Raw genomic sequence first — 13,573 nt, forward strand, 5'->3', positions numbered from 1 at the left:
GGAGATCTTTTATCTGTTCCTTAACCCCTCTGTGTCTGTTTCCTTATGTGTGAAACAGGAATGATAACAATATCTACTTCACAGGCTATTCTGAGGTTGACATAAAATCATGTATATATGAATAATAAGTTATAGTTTATCTCTGAGCAATATACTCTTTTAGCTGAGGATGAAAGTTGACTATTTTTTGTAAATGTGTGGCCAAGTTTACTGTGTAACTTGAAAGTAAATAATGGAGTCATTTACTGATGGTATGCTGAAGAAATAAACTCAAGATGCGAGGTAGGGTTCAGTTGTTAGGGTGTTATCAGTTGTTAAATTATCCAATGGCTTGGCAACCTACTTGTTTTAACTGTATAATGTAAACATGTATAAAGGATCTCTCTCTTCATTGAGGCTCTGCATGCACCTTCAATATTTTGCAGAGCTTGCCTAAAAACAATCAAAATGAAAGCCCATCCCTGGTCTTTGCCTAGGAATACAGCCCTTCCCTACTCAAGTGAATACATGAAGCAAATAAACACATGCAATCAGTACTGGGATAACTGGCCTCATCTGCATGTGTAGATTCTGCTCAATGAGGCAGCCTCACAAATCATTTGGCATGCCCAGGTGGAAGACTCTAGAAATGCAAGATTCCAACCTGTAATATACATGAAAAGCAAAAAGGATGCTTTTTATCCAAGTTCTGCCTTGTTCAGATGTACAAGCGACAAGTCTGTCCAGGATACAAGAAAGTAGGAGGTTCATTGTTAATGTTACCCAGCTACAGACTTCCTGCCGAACATATGGCTGTCGTGGATAACACTGACCTCAAGGAAGTTCTCCTACTCAGGCTGTAGCCTTTTCAAAATCTATTGTTCTTTTTTAAAAAAAATACATAAAAGTCACATGAATAATACATCAATGCTGGCATTTGTCTTTTGAGGGAGAAAGTATGTTTCAGAATGTTCACAATTTGTATTTCAGAATAATCTAATCAGGTACTAAAAGTAACTAGATTTAATCTCTCTTACAAGGACTCTATTGTGAAATATAAACAAGCATATATGTACATGAAAAGAAATGTCTGATTTTCAGATACAATTCATTATTATTGAGAAGCATAGCTGCTAACCTTCTCCAAACCCAAGAAGCCAATGAGCCAGCTTTGGTAAAAGCTAGTGGAAAATTTCACTTCATTTATTCAAGGAGGCCACAAAGGAAGGTGATTAAGAGCAGAAATTGTGGAGTCAGGCAGACCTGGGTTGTAACCCCAGCTAGATCACTTAGGAGGTTAGTTTAGGAAACATTGGAAATACAGTTATTTAACTCTTCAGTTAGGCAAATTTCTGCGCCTGAAAAATGGCAATAATAATGAGACCTTTTTTTTTTTTTGAGATGGAGTCTCACTCTGTCACCCAGGCTGGAGTGCAGTGGCACGATCTCGGCTCACTGCAACCTCCAGGTTCAAGTGAGTCTCCTGCCTCAGCCTCCTGGGTAGCTGGGATTACAGGCAAATGCCACCATGCCCGGCTAGTTTTTATTTTTAGTAGAGATGGGATTTTGCCATGTTGGCCAGGCTGGTCTTGACCTCCTGACCTCAAATGATCCACCCATCTCAACCTCCCAAAGTGCTGGGATTACAGGCGTGAGCCACTGCACCCAGCCTCAGACCTAATTTTTGAAGTGGTGTATATTAGTAACACAATGGCCAGCACTTAGTGAGTGTGCAATACATAGTTATTACGAACACATTTGCACATATATGTATCCATGAACTAGAAGCTATGCTGGGCTCTTTGGAAGGTATATTCATGAGTAAGACAGGGTGTCTTCTCCAGGGAAGTTTGATTTGTGTGCCAATTCTACAAAGCCTGTGAGAAAAGCAAGGCAATAACTTTTCTGAGTTAATTTTTCCTCATTTTTCACTTTCATTTTCCAGAAAGTTGTACTACCAAGAGGATGGAAATGCATTTGGGAATATGATAGTTTGGTGAAATGTTTGAAATCACTCATTCCCTAGTTGTTTATCTTTTGGCGATGTGGCCAAGGTAGGTTTTCTATGAGTAGTGGGGAGTGGGGAATTTGTGGAGAGATTTGAAGGATGAGACAAAGCAGAACTTGTGATTCATTGGGGAATATGGCATGTAACTAACTCATCTGGCATTTGTTGTTTACCTTCTCTGCCTGGAATGTAAGATCTGCACCTGTTGTCAATTCTTACTAGTTAAGTTTCCAGACCAATCGTTTGCGTTTGGAATTTAGCATAATGAAAAGGTCAGTAGTAAAGTCAGGAGGAGTTTCTGACGTCTTCAGTGATTTTGCCGTCTGAATTTCTGATCAAGTAAATTAGGTGCAGGCTATGTGATATTCTAGTGAACTGCAAAGTCAGCAACAGCTAGGCTGAAGTGCCTTTTAATGAGCACGTCACTGTGGGACACATGTCCCTGACACTAAGCGGGAGGTACTGGCTTGGAGGTTTTAGACACAAGAAAATATGACTTAAAATAACTAAACTTAGGGAGCAACATTTGTAAATTCACTGCTTTCAGACTTATAATATTGTTTACCACCTTCTCAACACAAAATATTCGTTGTCATTAAAAGCATGTCAGTTCCCATTTGCTATAGAAGTTTTTAAAATGTCCATGTGAAAATGTCTTAGTGTATAATTAAGAGAGAGATTTAGAGTAAGTTTGTGGAGAAGACCCAGAGCAACCACCCTGTGAAGAAAAGGTAAAAGAATTGTATTTAACTTGGAGTATTAATTGTATTAACTTGTAGTATTTAACTTGGAGAAGGGACCCAAGACATGTGGAAGTATATAATTTTTAGGAGATGTTGGCTGGCTCCATCTCCCGTGAAGCCAATCCCGAAGGAAACGGTTTGAATTGCATGACAAGGGAATTATTTGCATCTACTGAATTTAGATATTGCAACTTCTAGACTATGAGGGTAGTTGAAATAGGAAAAAGAGTTAATAATGGGAAGAAAAATTCCTCTCTGCAAGCCATTAAAAAGTAAGATAGATACTCTATCAAGAGTGTAACCCTGAGGGAATTCAGTATCGTTTTGCTCCACAATTTCTTCTGCCTTTTAGCTGTAGTGGATAACTGTCCCCCACTGCTACTCCCCACCACAGTCTCTCTCAGCTGGTACGTGGTTCAAGTATTAAAAATCAAGAAGAGCCTGGGCGTGGTGGCTCATGCCTATAATCCCAACACTTTGGGAGGCCGAGGCTGGTGGATTTCTTAGGTCAGGAGTTCAAGACCTGCCTGACCAATATGGTGAAAGCCTGTCTCTACTAAAAATACAAAAATTAGTTGGGCATGGTGGTGTGCCTGTAGTCCCAGCTACTTGGGAGTCTGAGACATGAGAATTGCTTGAACCCGGGAGGTGGAGGTTGCAGTGAGCCAAGATTGCGCCACTGCACTGCAGCCTGGGTGATGGAGCGAGACTCCATCTTAAAAAAAAAACAAAATAAAAATCAAGAAGAGAAATGAAAAAAAAAAAAAGAGGATAGCTGCTGATGTTCTGAGATAAGGAAGTAGATTATTTGAAGTCTAAGTTGGTTAATAGCCAGGGTGGGCTATAGGGCGCATGAATTTGCTAATCCAAGGTCTGGAAATGCACTGGTGCCATCCACCTGGTCATGGCACATGGAGGGCCCCCTTCTGAGGAAGCTCACTCTGGCTACTGTGGGTGCTTTTTGGTTGTTGTTTTTTATTGTGGTGAAAGATACATAACATAAAATTCACCATTTTAGCCATTTTTAAGTATACAATTCAGTGGCATTAAGTACACTGGACAACCATCACCACTATCCATTTCCAGAACTTTTTCAGCATCCCAAACAGAAATTCTGTACCCATTAAACAATAACTTCTCACTCCTCCTTCCCCCAGCCCCCGGCATCCACCATCCTATTTTCTGTCTCTACACATTTGACTACTGTAAGTACCTCATGTAAGTGGAAGTGTACAGTATTTGTCTTTTTGTGACTAGTTTATTTCCCTTAGCATAATGCCCCCAAGGTGTGTCCATGTTGTAGCATACATCGGAATTTCTTTATGGCTGAATGATATTCCATTGTGTATATATACCACGTTCTGTTGATTCATTCATCTGTGAGTGAACATTTGAGTTGTCTCCACCTTTTGACTTTTTTGTTTTTGGTTTTTTGTTTTGTTTTTTGTTTTTTTTTTTTTGAGACAGAGTCTCACTCTGTCACTGAGGCTGGAGTACAGTGGCGTGATCTTGGCTCACTGCAACCTCCACCCCACAAATTCAAGTGATTCTTCTACCTCAGCCTCCCTAGCAGCTGAGATTACAGGCATGTGTCACCAGGCCCAGCTAAATTTTGTATTCTTAGTAGAGACAAAGTTTCACCATGTTGGCCAGGCTGATCTCAAACTCCTGACCTCAAGTGATCCACCTGCCTCGGCCTCCCAAAGTGCTGGAATTACAGGCATGAGCCACCACATCTGGCCCTACTTTTTGGCTCTTGTGAACAATTCTGCTTTGAGCACTGGATACAAGCATCTGTGAGTCCCTGCTTTCAGCTCTTTGGAGTATATACCTAGGAGTTGGATTGCTGGATCATGTGATAACCCACATCACTTTTTGAGGAACCACAAAACTGTCTTCCATAGTAGCTGCATCATTTGTCATTCCCACCAACAAATGCATGAGGGGTCTAATTTTTCCACATTCTAACACTTGTTATTTTCTGTTGCTGTTTTTTTTTTTTTTTTTTTTTTTTTTGAGACGGAGTCTCGCTTTGTCGCCCAGGCTGGAGTGCAGTGGCCGGATCTCAGCTCACTGCAAGCTCCGCCTCCCGGGTTTACGCCATTCTCCTGCCTCAGCCTCCCGAGTAGCTGGGACTACAGGCGCCCACCACCTCGCTCGGCTAGTTTTTTGTATTTTTAGTAGAGACGGGGTTTCACCATATTAGCCAGGATGGTCTCGATCTCCTGACCTCGTGATCCGCCCGTCTCGGCCTCCCAAAGTGCTGGGATTACAGGCTTGAGCCACCGCGCCCGGCCCTGTTGCTGTTTTTAAATAGGCATCCCAATGGGTGCGAAGTGGTATCTCATTTGTTTTTGTTGTTGTTGTCGTTGTTGTTGTTGTTTTTAGACAAGAGTCTCGCTCTGTCACCCAGGCTGGAGTACAGTGGCACAAACATAGCACACTGAAGCCTTGAACTCCTGGACTGAAACAATCCTCCCACCTTAGCCTCTTGAGTAGCTGGACCACAGGTGCACACCAACATCCCTAGCTGTTTGTTTTTTTAAAAAAAAAAAAATTTGTGGAAATGGGGCTCTCGCTATATTGCCCAGGATATGGTCTCAAACTCCTGGCCTCAAATAATTCTCCCCCCTCAGCCTCCCAGAGTGCTAAGATTACAGGTGTGAGCCACCATGCCTGGCCTCATTTTGTTTTAGCATAAACAAGACATCACTTTGGAGATCTAAGGATTTTAGGAGTTGCATGCCAGGAAATGGAGTCAGAAACCAGATACATTATTTACAATATCACAATTGTAAAGAAAATAAACCACCCATAATCTCATCATCCGGAGATAATTGTTAACATGCTGGGACATTTTTTATAGTCTCTCTTTGTCCACCAAGTATATTTTTCAAAAATAGAGTTATGATATGTCTTTTGTATTCTCATGTTTTCACTTAACATTGTAAACATTTCTCCATATTACTTTACTGAATTCAAAAATATGATTTTAATGCTAGCTTAATGGTTCATTATCTGTACATACCATAATTTATTTTTTTCCTAAATGGTTGATATTTAGGTTGGTTATCACTTTTGCTCATATGAACAATACAGTTAATAAACATCCTTGTCATTCTTTGTACATTTCTGAGTAATAACTTAGGATACATTCCTAGAAGTTCAATTCAGGGTCAAATAATGTATAGCAAGATTCTAAAATTTGCTACATATTACTATATATTGTCAAATTTCCCTCCTCCCCCCAATTAATACCAAGTTATACTCCTCCCAGCACTTCATACAGTGACAGTTTCAGAGCATGCTTTTCTTTTCTTTTTCTTTTCTTTTCTTTTTTTTTTTTTTTTTGAGACGGAGTCTTGCTCTGTCACCTAGGCTGGTGTGCAATGGTGTGATCTCGACTCACTGCAACCTCCACCTCCCTGGTTCAAAGGATTCTCCTGCCTCAGCCTCCTGAGTAGCTGGGATTACAGGCGCCCACCACCACGCCCAGCTAATTTTTGTATTTTTAGTAGAGACAGGGTTTCACCATGTTGGACAGGCTGGTCTTGAACTCCTGACCTCAGGTGATTCACCCTCCTCGGCCTCCCAAAGTGCTGGGATCACAGGCATGAGCCACTGCACCTGGCCCAGAGCATCCTTTTCAATGCCGGGCATTATCATTTTAAATCAACTTGGTAAAAAAAAAATTGCAATCTTGTTTTAATTTTTTAATTCATTAGTAAGGGAAGGTTATGTTTATTAGCCATTTTGAATTCCTTAGTTTCTTGTTATTTCTCCTTGCCTGTTATTGACTGAGATATTAATTTTTCCATGTTTATTTGTAAGAGTTCTTTATCTTTATATGATGAAGCCAGCTAGCATTTATTGAGCACTTACCATGTGCTAGGAAAATGCTAAGGTCTCAGTCGGGCGCAGTGGCTCACACCTGTAATCCTAGCACTTTGGGAGGCCAAGGCGGGCAGATCACCTGAGGTCAGGGGTTTGAGACCAGCCTGGCCAACAACTTTGAAATACCATTTAAAAAATTCACTATCAGGCCGGGCACGGTGGCTCACGCCTGTAATCCCAGCACTTTGGGAGACCAAGGTGGGTGGATCACCTGAGGTCGGGAGTTTGAGACCAGCCTGGCCAACATGGTGAAACCCTGTCTTTACTAAAAATACAAAAATTATCCGGGCATAGTGGCAGAAGCCTATAATTCCAGCTACTCAGGAGGCTGAGGCAGGATAATCGCTTGAACTGGGGGGATGGAGGTTGCAGTGAGCCGAGATCACACCACTATACTCCAGCCTGGGTGACAAAGTGAAACTCCGTCTCAAAAAAAAAAGAAAAAATTATGTATCATAACCTCTCTTTCTTTCTAACTCTTGATGGTTTTTTTTTTTTAATAATGTGTAATTTTATTTCTGCCACATTAAACCTCCTCTTTGTCTAGGCCAACAAGAGTTTCCTCCTCCTCCAAGCACACACGTATTGGGCATTTGATTGTGAGAAAATCCTCAGATCATTGGAACTTGGTATGAAGTTACATACCTGTCCCTCCCCTCCAACCTGTGTGCTAATTATATTATGGAAAATAATCTTTATCTTGCTTTTTTTCTCCCAAGAAAGCCTTGAGTCTCATCCAGAAGTCAGATAAGTGCTGGATCTCTTCTTCTCTTTGCTTGAATGACAAGTAGTTTTTTCTGATTCTAAAGAAGGAGACTGTTGTCCACACACGAATATCCACAAGGCTAACACTGCCCCTTTATTAGTCAGGAAGATATTTGGTTTTCAGCTTTCCCTTGATGGTTTTTGTCTTTTTATTCCCATTCATTGAACTAATGTTAATCTTTTTCTATTCACTCTCTTTCATTCAACAAGTATTAATTGACTGCCTTTTTATGTTTAGACACTGTGAACATTATTATGTATGTGGGAATTTACATGAGCAGAAGAAAGCATTTCTAGACGTATGAAATCTGAACATTTGTTTATAATACTGCAGACAGGACATATGCCGAAAAGTCAAACAAGAGGAAATGACCTTGTGAATGGAGGGGGATGTGTGAAGCTGGAAAAAAATAGGACATCTATAACTGAGCTTTTCTCACAGATTTTTTTTTTAACCATCAATTTTCAGTCCATCTGAAGGTTGCATTTTAAGCATTTTAGCTTCCTCTGCTGAAATGGTGGCACCTTCAAATGCTGTCGGTCATCAGTATGCTTTGTCAGGCATACATTTTTCAGGGACAGTCTTTAGAGTTTATTTTTTATAATAATAGGACATAAAGCACAGCAGATTTAATATAAGGAATGGCAAATGATGAACCACTGTTCTCTGCTCTTCCGTTATCTTCCAGCTCCTTTACTTTTATTTGTGGAGACTTGGTACCCTTGAAGAGTGACTATCCACAAGGATCCCTTACTTTGACATTGCTTCATTCCCAGAAGGCTTACTGTAACAGATACTTTGGATGTAATTTTTTCATTGTTTGTACAATTGCACAATACTACAGTTTTATATTTATCAATCTTATATGTCTGCTACATATGATATTAATAACACTTCTAGGCAAAATACATTATATTTAGCCTCCTAAAATTTGGGAATGTTACATAGAAACTTTAGAGTCCTGTCTATTTTTGGAAGGTAGAGTAGTTCCATTTCTGAGAAAACCCATCCTATTTATCTGTCTTATACTCTGCATGTTCTCATAAAAACCTGACGGCATGGAATGTCACTGGTAAAGATGGGAGCTCCCAGAAACCTTACAAAGATGCTTTGCTGTACAGCAATAGTTCTCAAAACTGTTCAGAGATCCCTTGATAATATGATCAAACTTACGGATCTTTCCCTGTGAAAATACACATATACACAATATGTGAAATGAGGACTGTCAGAGACCCTGAAACCTATCCATTATCCCATTTAATCCTGTCATGGATCCCATGAAATAGACATTATTATCTGCATTTTACAGATGAAGAAACTGAGGCCTAGAAAAGTTGAGAAACTAAGGCCACAGAGCTAGGTTTCAGTCCTGATGAACCCGGCTGAAGCAGAGAACACAAATTACCAGTCAATTCCAGAGTGTTTCTGCCACCCAGGCAACTCATTAACCAGTAGAGGCTTCTGTTTATCTACTAGAAAAGGAGTTTTTATGGCTATTTCCTACTGATAAGATAGTTTCAGGGAAGCAAATGTTTAAGAAAACATTGTCCAGCTCATTCTATAGCTAAATAGCTATAGAGAAATCCTGTATTGCTTTTACACAGAACCAAAAGAAGACCTCTCCTGGGTTTCTTTGCTGAAGTATTTTTGTCTATGAGTCTTGCTTTCCTAACAACGGCAAAATGTTATGTTTCTATGGCTACATCAAAATTTTTCTTAAATAGGGGTTTGAGAAAACAAAACTAGGAAAGCTTGGGCAAGATATGAAGGTAGGAAGATGACTGATACTTCCTTTGCCTTTTCACACCTGTGTATCCATTGGCCTCAGAAGGCCGTCGAACCCCTTGATGACCGAATGATATTCAGGCGGTGGCATTTCCGGGCAGATGTGTGTGAAGCCGTGATTCCTAATAAGTGCCCCATGGGCCATAGTAACAGCACTTGGGAACACAGGTCAAGTCCTTATAACCTGGGCCCTTCACAGTTGATACCCAAAGCAGAGAATGGCAGGTTCTCTTGAGGACAAGACTAGAACCAAGAGATGTGCGCACATTTCAGGAATACCTGGCAATAAGGGGGAAGAAGAGAGACAGGGAGAGTAGAGTCTAGAGAAGAGAGACAGAGAGAGTAAAGTCTAGAGTGGGCTTCTTTCACCTCTTTTCCATCTCCTTCCTGCTTCTTGCCCCGTGGAGGGCTCTGTTCTCCCACCAGGGGGCGCCAGCCACCATCCACTAAGTTTTTGGCTTGGATTGGCTTGGTGGGGAGCAAGAGATTCTTCAGCCAACTCCTCTGCTGGGTGGGATAAAATGACAGGGCCATTCAGATACTGATTTATAGTACACGTAGGAGAAAAGAAAATAGATTAGGGGCCGGGCACGGTGGCTCACGCCTGTAATCCCAACACTTTGGGAGGCTGAGGTGGTAGGACCACTTGAGCCCAAGAGTTTGGGATCAGTCTGGGCAACATAGCAAGACTCTATCGGTACAAGTAATTTTTTAAAAAAATTAGTCGGGTGTGTTGTCGGCACCTGTGGTCCCAGCTACTCGGGAGGCTGAGGCGGGAGGATCTCTTGAGCCCAGGAACTCGAGGCTGCAGTGAGCTGAGATTGTGCCACTGCACTCCAGCCTGGGTGACAGAGTGAGATCCTGTCTTGGAGGGGAGAAGAGGGGAGGGAAGGGAAGGGAAGCGAAAGGAGACAAAATTGACCTTTTGACACCTCATTCCTTCTGCTGGCCGGGATCCTCCCTCTCAGGGGTGTGTCTTCAAATCCTGTGATTCACAGAGAACTTTCTGTAGCTTCTGAGAAGTTGGGAGTCTCCCTTCTGCAGTCGTTCAGTGCTTGTTCATTTGTATCCACTGGTTAAACTGCAGTATAAACACCCTGCATTGGATGCAGAGGGGACTCATTGTGACTTTTTGTATTTATAGAAATACAAATGTTGAAGAAACTCTCTTCACATACAAGTGTGTTGATGGACGGTGTGTTGGAACGTTCTGGTGCCCTCTGGTGGCTGCTACGGCTCCTGGCTGGTGAAGCGGCACAGCAGAAGGAACGGGAGTGTCAAAAGTTCAATTTTGTCCTCCTCCATCCTTGATAATTGTGTGCTTGTTTGACTGATTCCATACCCCTGGATGAATGGTCCAGGGGCTGAGCAAGAAGCCGTGTGTTGGGACTGAAGTGCTTGAGTGTGTGTGTGTGTCAGACACAGAGAAACCTTAAGGGGTATATGTGCAATATGTGTGTGTCACCATATATATGTGAAACTGTGTGTGGGAGGTGTGGGTGTGACTGTGGGCTTATATGAGAGTGCGGGGGAGGTGTGGTGTGTGTGGTTGTATGTATACAGGAGACTCAATGTGTGGGTGGGGATGTGTGGTGTGTGTGAGACTGTGTATGTCAGACTGTCAGGGGAGGTGTGTGTGTGACTGTGTGTGGTGTGTGTGACTATGTGTGTGGGGTGTATATGTGTACATGAGACTGTGGGGGTGGGGGTGTGTGATATGTGTGGTGTGTGTGAGACTGTGGTGTGTGTATATGAGACTGTGGAGGTGGAGGTATATGGTGTGTGTGTGAGACTGTTGTGGGGGAGGTGTGTGTGACTGTGTGGTGTGCATGTGTGTGAGACTGGATGGGGATGTGTGTGGTATATGTGTGACTAGGTGTGTGGTGTGTGTGTATATGAGACTTGTGTATGGATGGGGGTATGTGGTGTGTGTGACTGTGTGGTGTGTGTATGTGTATGAGACTGTGTATGGGTTGGGGGTGTGGCATGTGTGACTACATGTGTAGTGTGTATATGTGTATGTAAGACTGTATGGGTGGGGGATGTGTGTGGTATGTGTGTAACTAGGTGTATGGTGTATGTGATACTGCATGGGTGGGGGTGTGTGGTATGTGATTATGTGTGTGGTGTGTGTATGTGTATGAGACTGGATGAGGTGGGTGTGTGGTGTGTGTGTGACTGTGTGTGGTGTGTGTGTGTGACTGTGTGTGGTGTGTGTGTGTGAGACTGGGTATGGGTGAGGGTGAGTGGTGTGTGGCTGTGTATGTGGTGTGTGTGTATGTGAGACTGTGTATGGGTTGGGGGTGTGGTAACTGTGTGGTGTGTGTATATGTATGTGAGGCTGTAGGGGTCAGGAATGTGGTGTGTGTGACTATGTGGGGGGGTGTGTGTGTGAGAGAATGGGTATGGGTGAGGGTGTGTGGTGTGTGTGACTGTGTATGTGGTGTGTGTGTGAGACTGGGTATGGGTGAGGATGTTTGGTGTGTGTGACTATGTGGTGTGTGTGTGAGAGAATGGGTATGGGTGAGGGTGTGTGGTGTGTGTGACTGTGTATGTGGTGTGTGTGTGAGACTGGGTATGGGTGAGGATGTTTGGTGTGTGTGACTGGTGTGTGTGTGAGACTGGGTATGGGTGAGGGTGTGTGGTGTGTGTGACTGTGTGGTGTGTGTGTGTGAGACTGGGTATGGGTGAGGGTGAGCGGTGTGTGTTTGTGTGTGTTGTGTGTATGTGTATGTGAGACTGGGTATGGGTTGGGGGTGTGGTGTGTGTATGACTGTGTGTGGTGTGTGTATATGTATGTGAGGCTGTATGGGTCAGGAATGTGGTGTGTGTGACTATGTGGGGGGGTGTGTGTGTGAGAGTGGGTATGGGTGAGGGTGTGTGGTGTGTGTGACTGTGTGTGTGGTGTGTGTGTGTGAGACTGGGTATGGGTGAGGATGTTTGGTGTGTGTGTGTGGTGTGTGTGTGAGACTGGGTATGGGTGAGGGTGTGTGGTGTGTGTGTGTGGTGTGTGTGTGAGACGGTATGGGTGAGGATGTTTGGTGTGTGTGACTGTGTGGTGTGTGTGAGACTGGGTATGGGTGAGGGTGAGTGGTGTGTGTTTGACTGTGTGTGTTGTGTGTATGTGTATGTGAGACTGTGTATGGGTTGGGGGTGTGGTGTGTGTAACTGTGTGTGGTGCATGTATGTATGTGAGGCTGTATGGATCGGGGTGTGGTGCGTGTGACTATGTAGTGTGTGTGTGTGAGACTGGGTACGGGTGAGGGTGTGTGGTGTGTGTGATTGTGTGGTGTGTGTGACTGTGTGTGTGGTGTGTGTGTGTGTGAGACTGGGTATGGATGGGGGTGTGTGATGTGTGAGACTGCTGGGGAGGTGCGTGTGTGACTGTGCATGCGAGTGGTATGTGTGTATACATGAGACCCTGTGTGGCGTGGCGTGTGTGTGAGTGTGAACACGAATGCTCCCTGCGCTGCCGGCTCTGGCTCTCCCCCATCCTTCCTCACGCAGCAGCGCAGGTTTGGCCACAGAGGTCGGGAGCCCGTGGCTTCCCTGCTGAGCTAAGAGCCCTCTTCAGGCCCTGTGGTGTCACTCTAGCTGACGGTGTCACGTCCACGATTTCTCACGCCCTTTATGAAGCAGAGAGGGGTTTTGATGCCGCATTGTTTAGCAGCATGCAGACATCTCCCTAGGGGCGGTACATTTCCTGCCTTCTGAACAAGCTGGAGGGGAGTGTGGATTTCGGTCCCGGTGCCACCCACGGGTTTTCCCTCCCAGGCCCCCTCCGCCGCGCTCTCCCCCTTCGCACATTCGGAAACCCTCTTGGGAGCTGAATCATGTTCTCTCCTTTTTTGGTCCTAGTTGAGCTCTTCCACTTTCATCACCAGAGGCTTGAGATCTGTGAAAGAATCAGTTCCTCGCAGGCTGCGGTCTGCGCCGCGCCTGCTTTGTATGTCACACTCAGAGAGGAGCAGTGCCCTTGGAGTGCCCTGCTCTTGCTGAGAGTCGCGCGATAGATGCCTTTGAATGACTGACTTTAATTAATGTGGCTGTCTGGAGACAAAATGATTCTGAATATCTTATTTGGGGAAGAAAAAAAGCCAGCTTCTTTCTTATGGGGGAAGAAAAGGACTCCAGCACCAGGAGTCTCTTCTGTATCCCTGAGAGTCGGGGGAACTCTTTTAATGTGGCCCTTGATGGTGTTGTGGAGGGAGAGTGAATTCTGGGAATCTCTCAGCAGCTTTTTGCCAAACAGATGGGCCAGGAGCCGCGGAACCAGGCTGAGGAATGTTGCCTCACGGTCTCACATATCCATTCCTGGCACCCACCAACCCAGGGAATGCCTCTACCAGTTGTCAGCATAAGGCTTACACAGCATCTTACATAAAGGGGATTATTGAA

General features: G+C 43.8%; 1 protein-coding gene across 44 annotated transcripts in view; it reads left to right on the top strand.

Moving 5' to 3' along the window:
* TACC1 (transforming acidic coiled-coil containing protein 1) overlaps positions 1-13,573 on the top strand; it is a 125,608-nt gene that overhangs the window by 31,650 nt on the left and 80,385 nt on the right. For 2 of the 44 annotated variants that reach the window (XM_077943488.1, XM_077943490.1), the window contains exon 2: positions 1,925-2,033. The exons of the other annotated variants lie outside the window; for them this stretch is intronic. In XM_077943488.1, coding sequence (XP_077799614.1) covers positions 1,981-2,033 — 53 coding nt within the window. In that variant the 5' untranslated portion in view covers positions 1,925-1,980. The remainder of the gene's footprint in view (positions 1-1,924; positions 2,034-13,573) is intronic. 44 annotated transcript variants of the gene reach the window in all.

Source organism: Macaca mulatta, chromosome 8 (assembly GCF_049350105.2).
Source record: "Macaca mulatta isolate MMU2019108-1 chromosome 8, T2T-MMU8v2.0, whole genome shotgun sequence".
Taxonomy (NCBI): Eukaryota; Metazoa; Chordata; class Mammalia; order Primates; family Cercopithecidae; genus Macaca; species Macaca mulatta.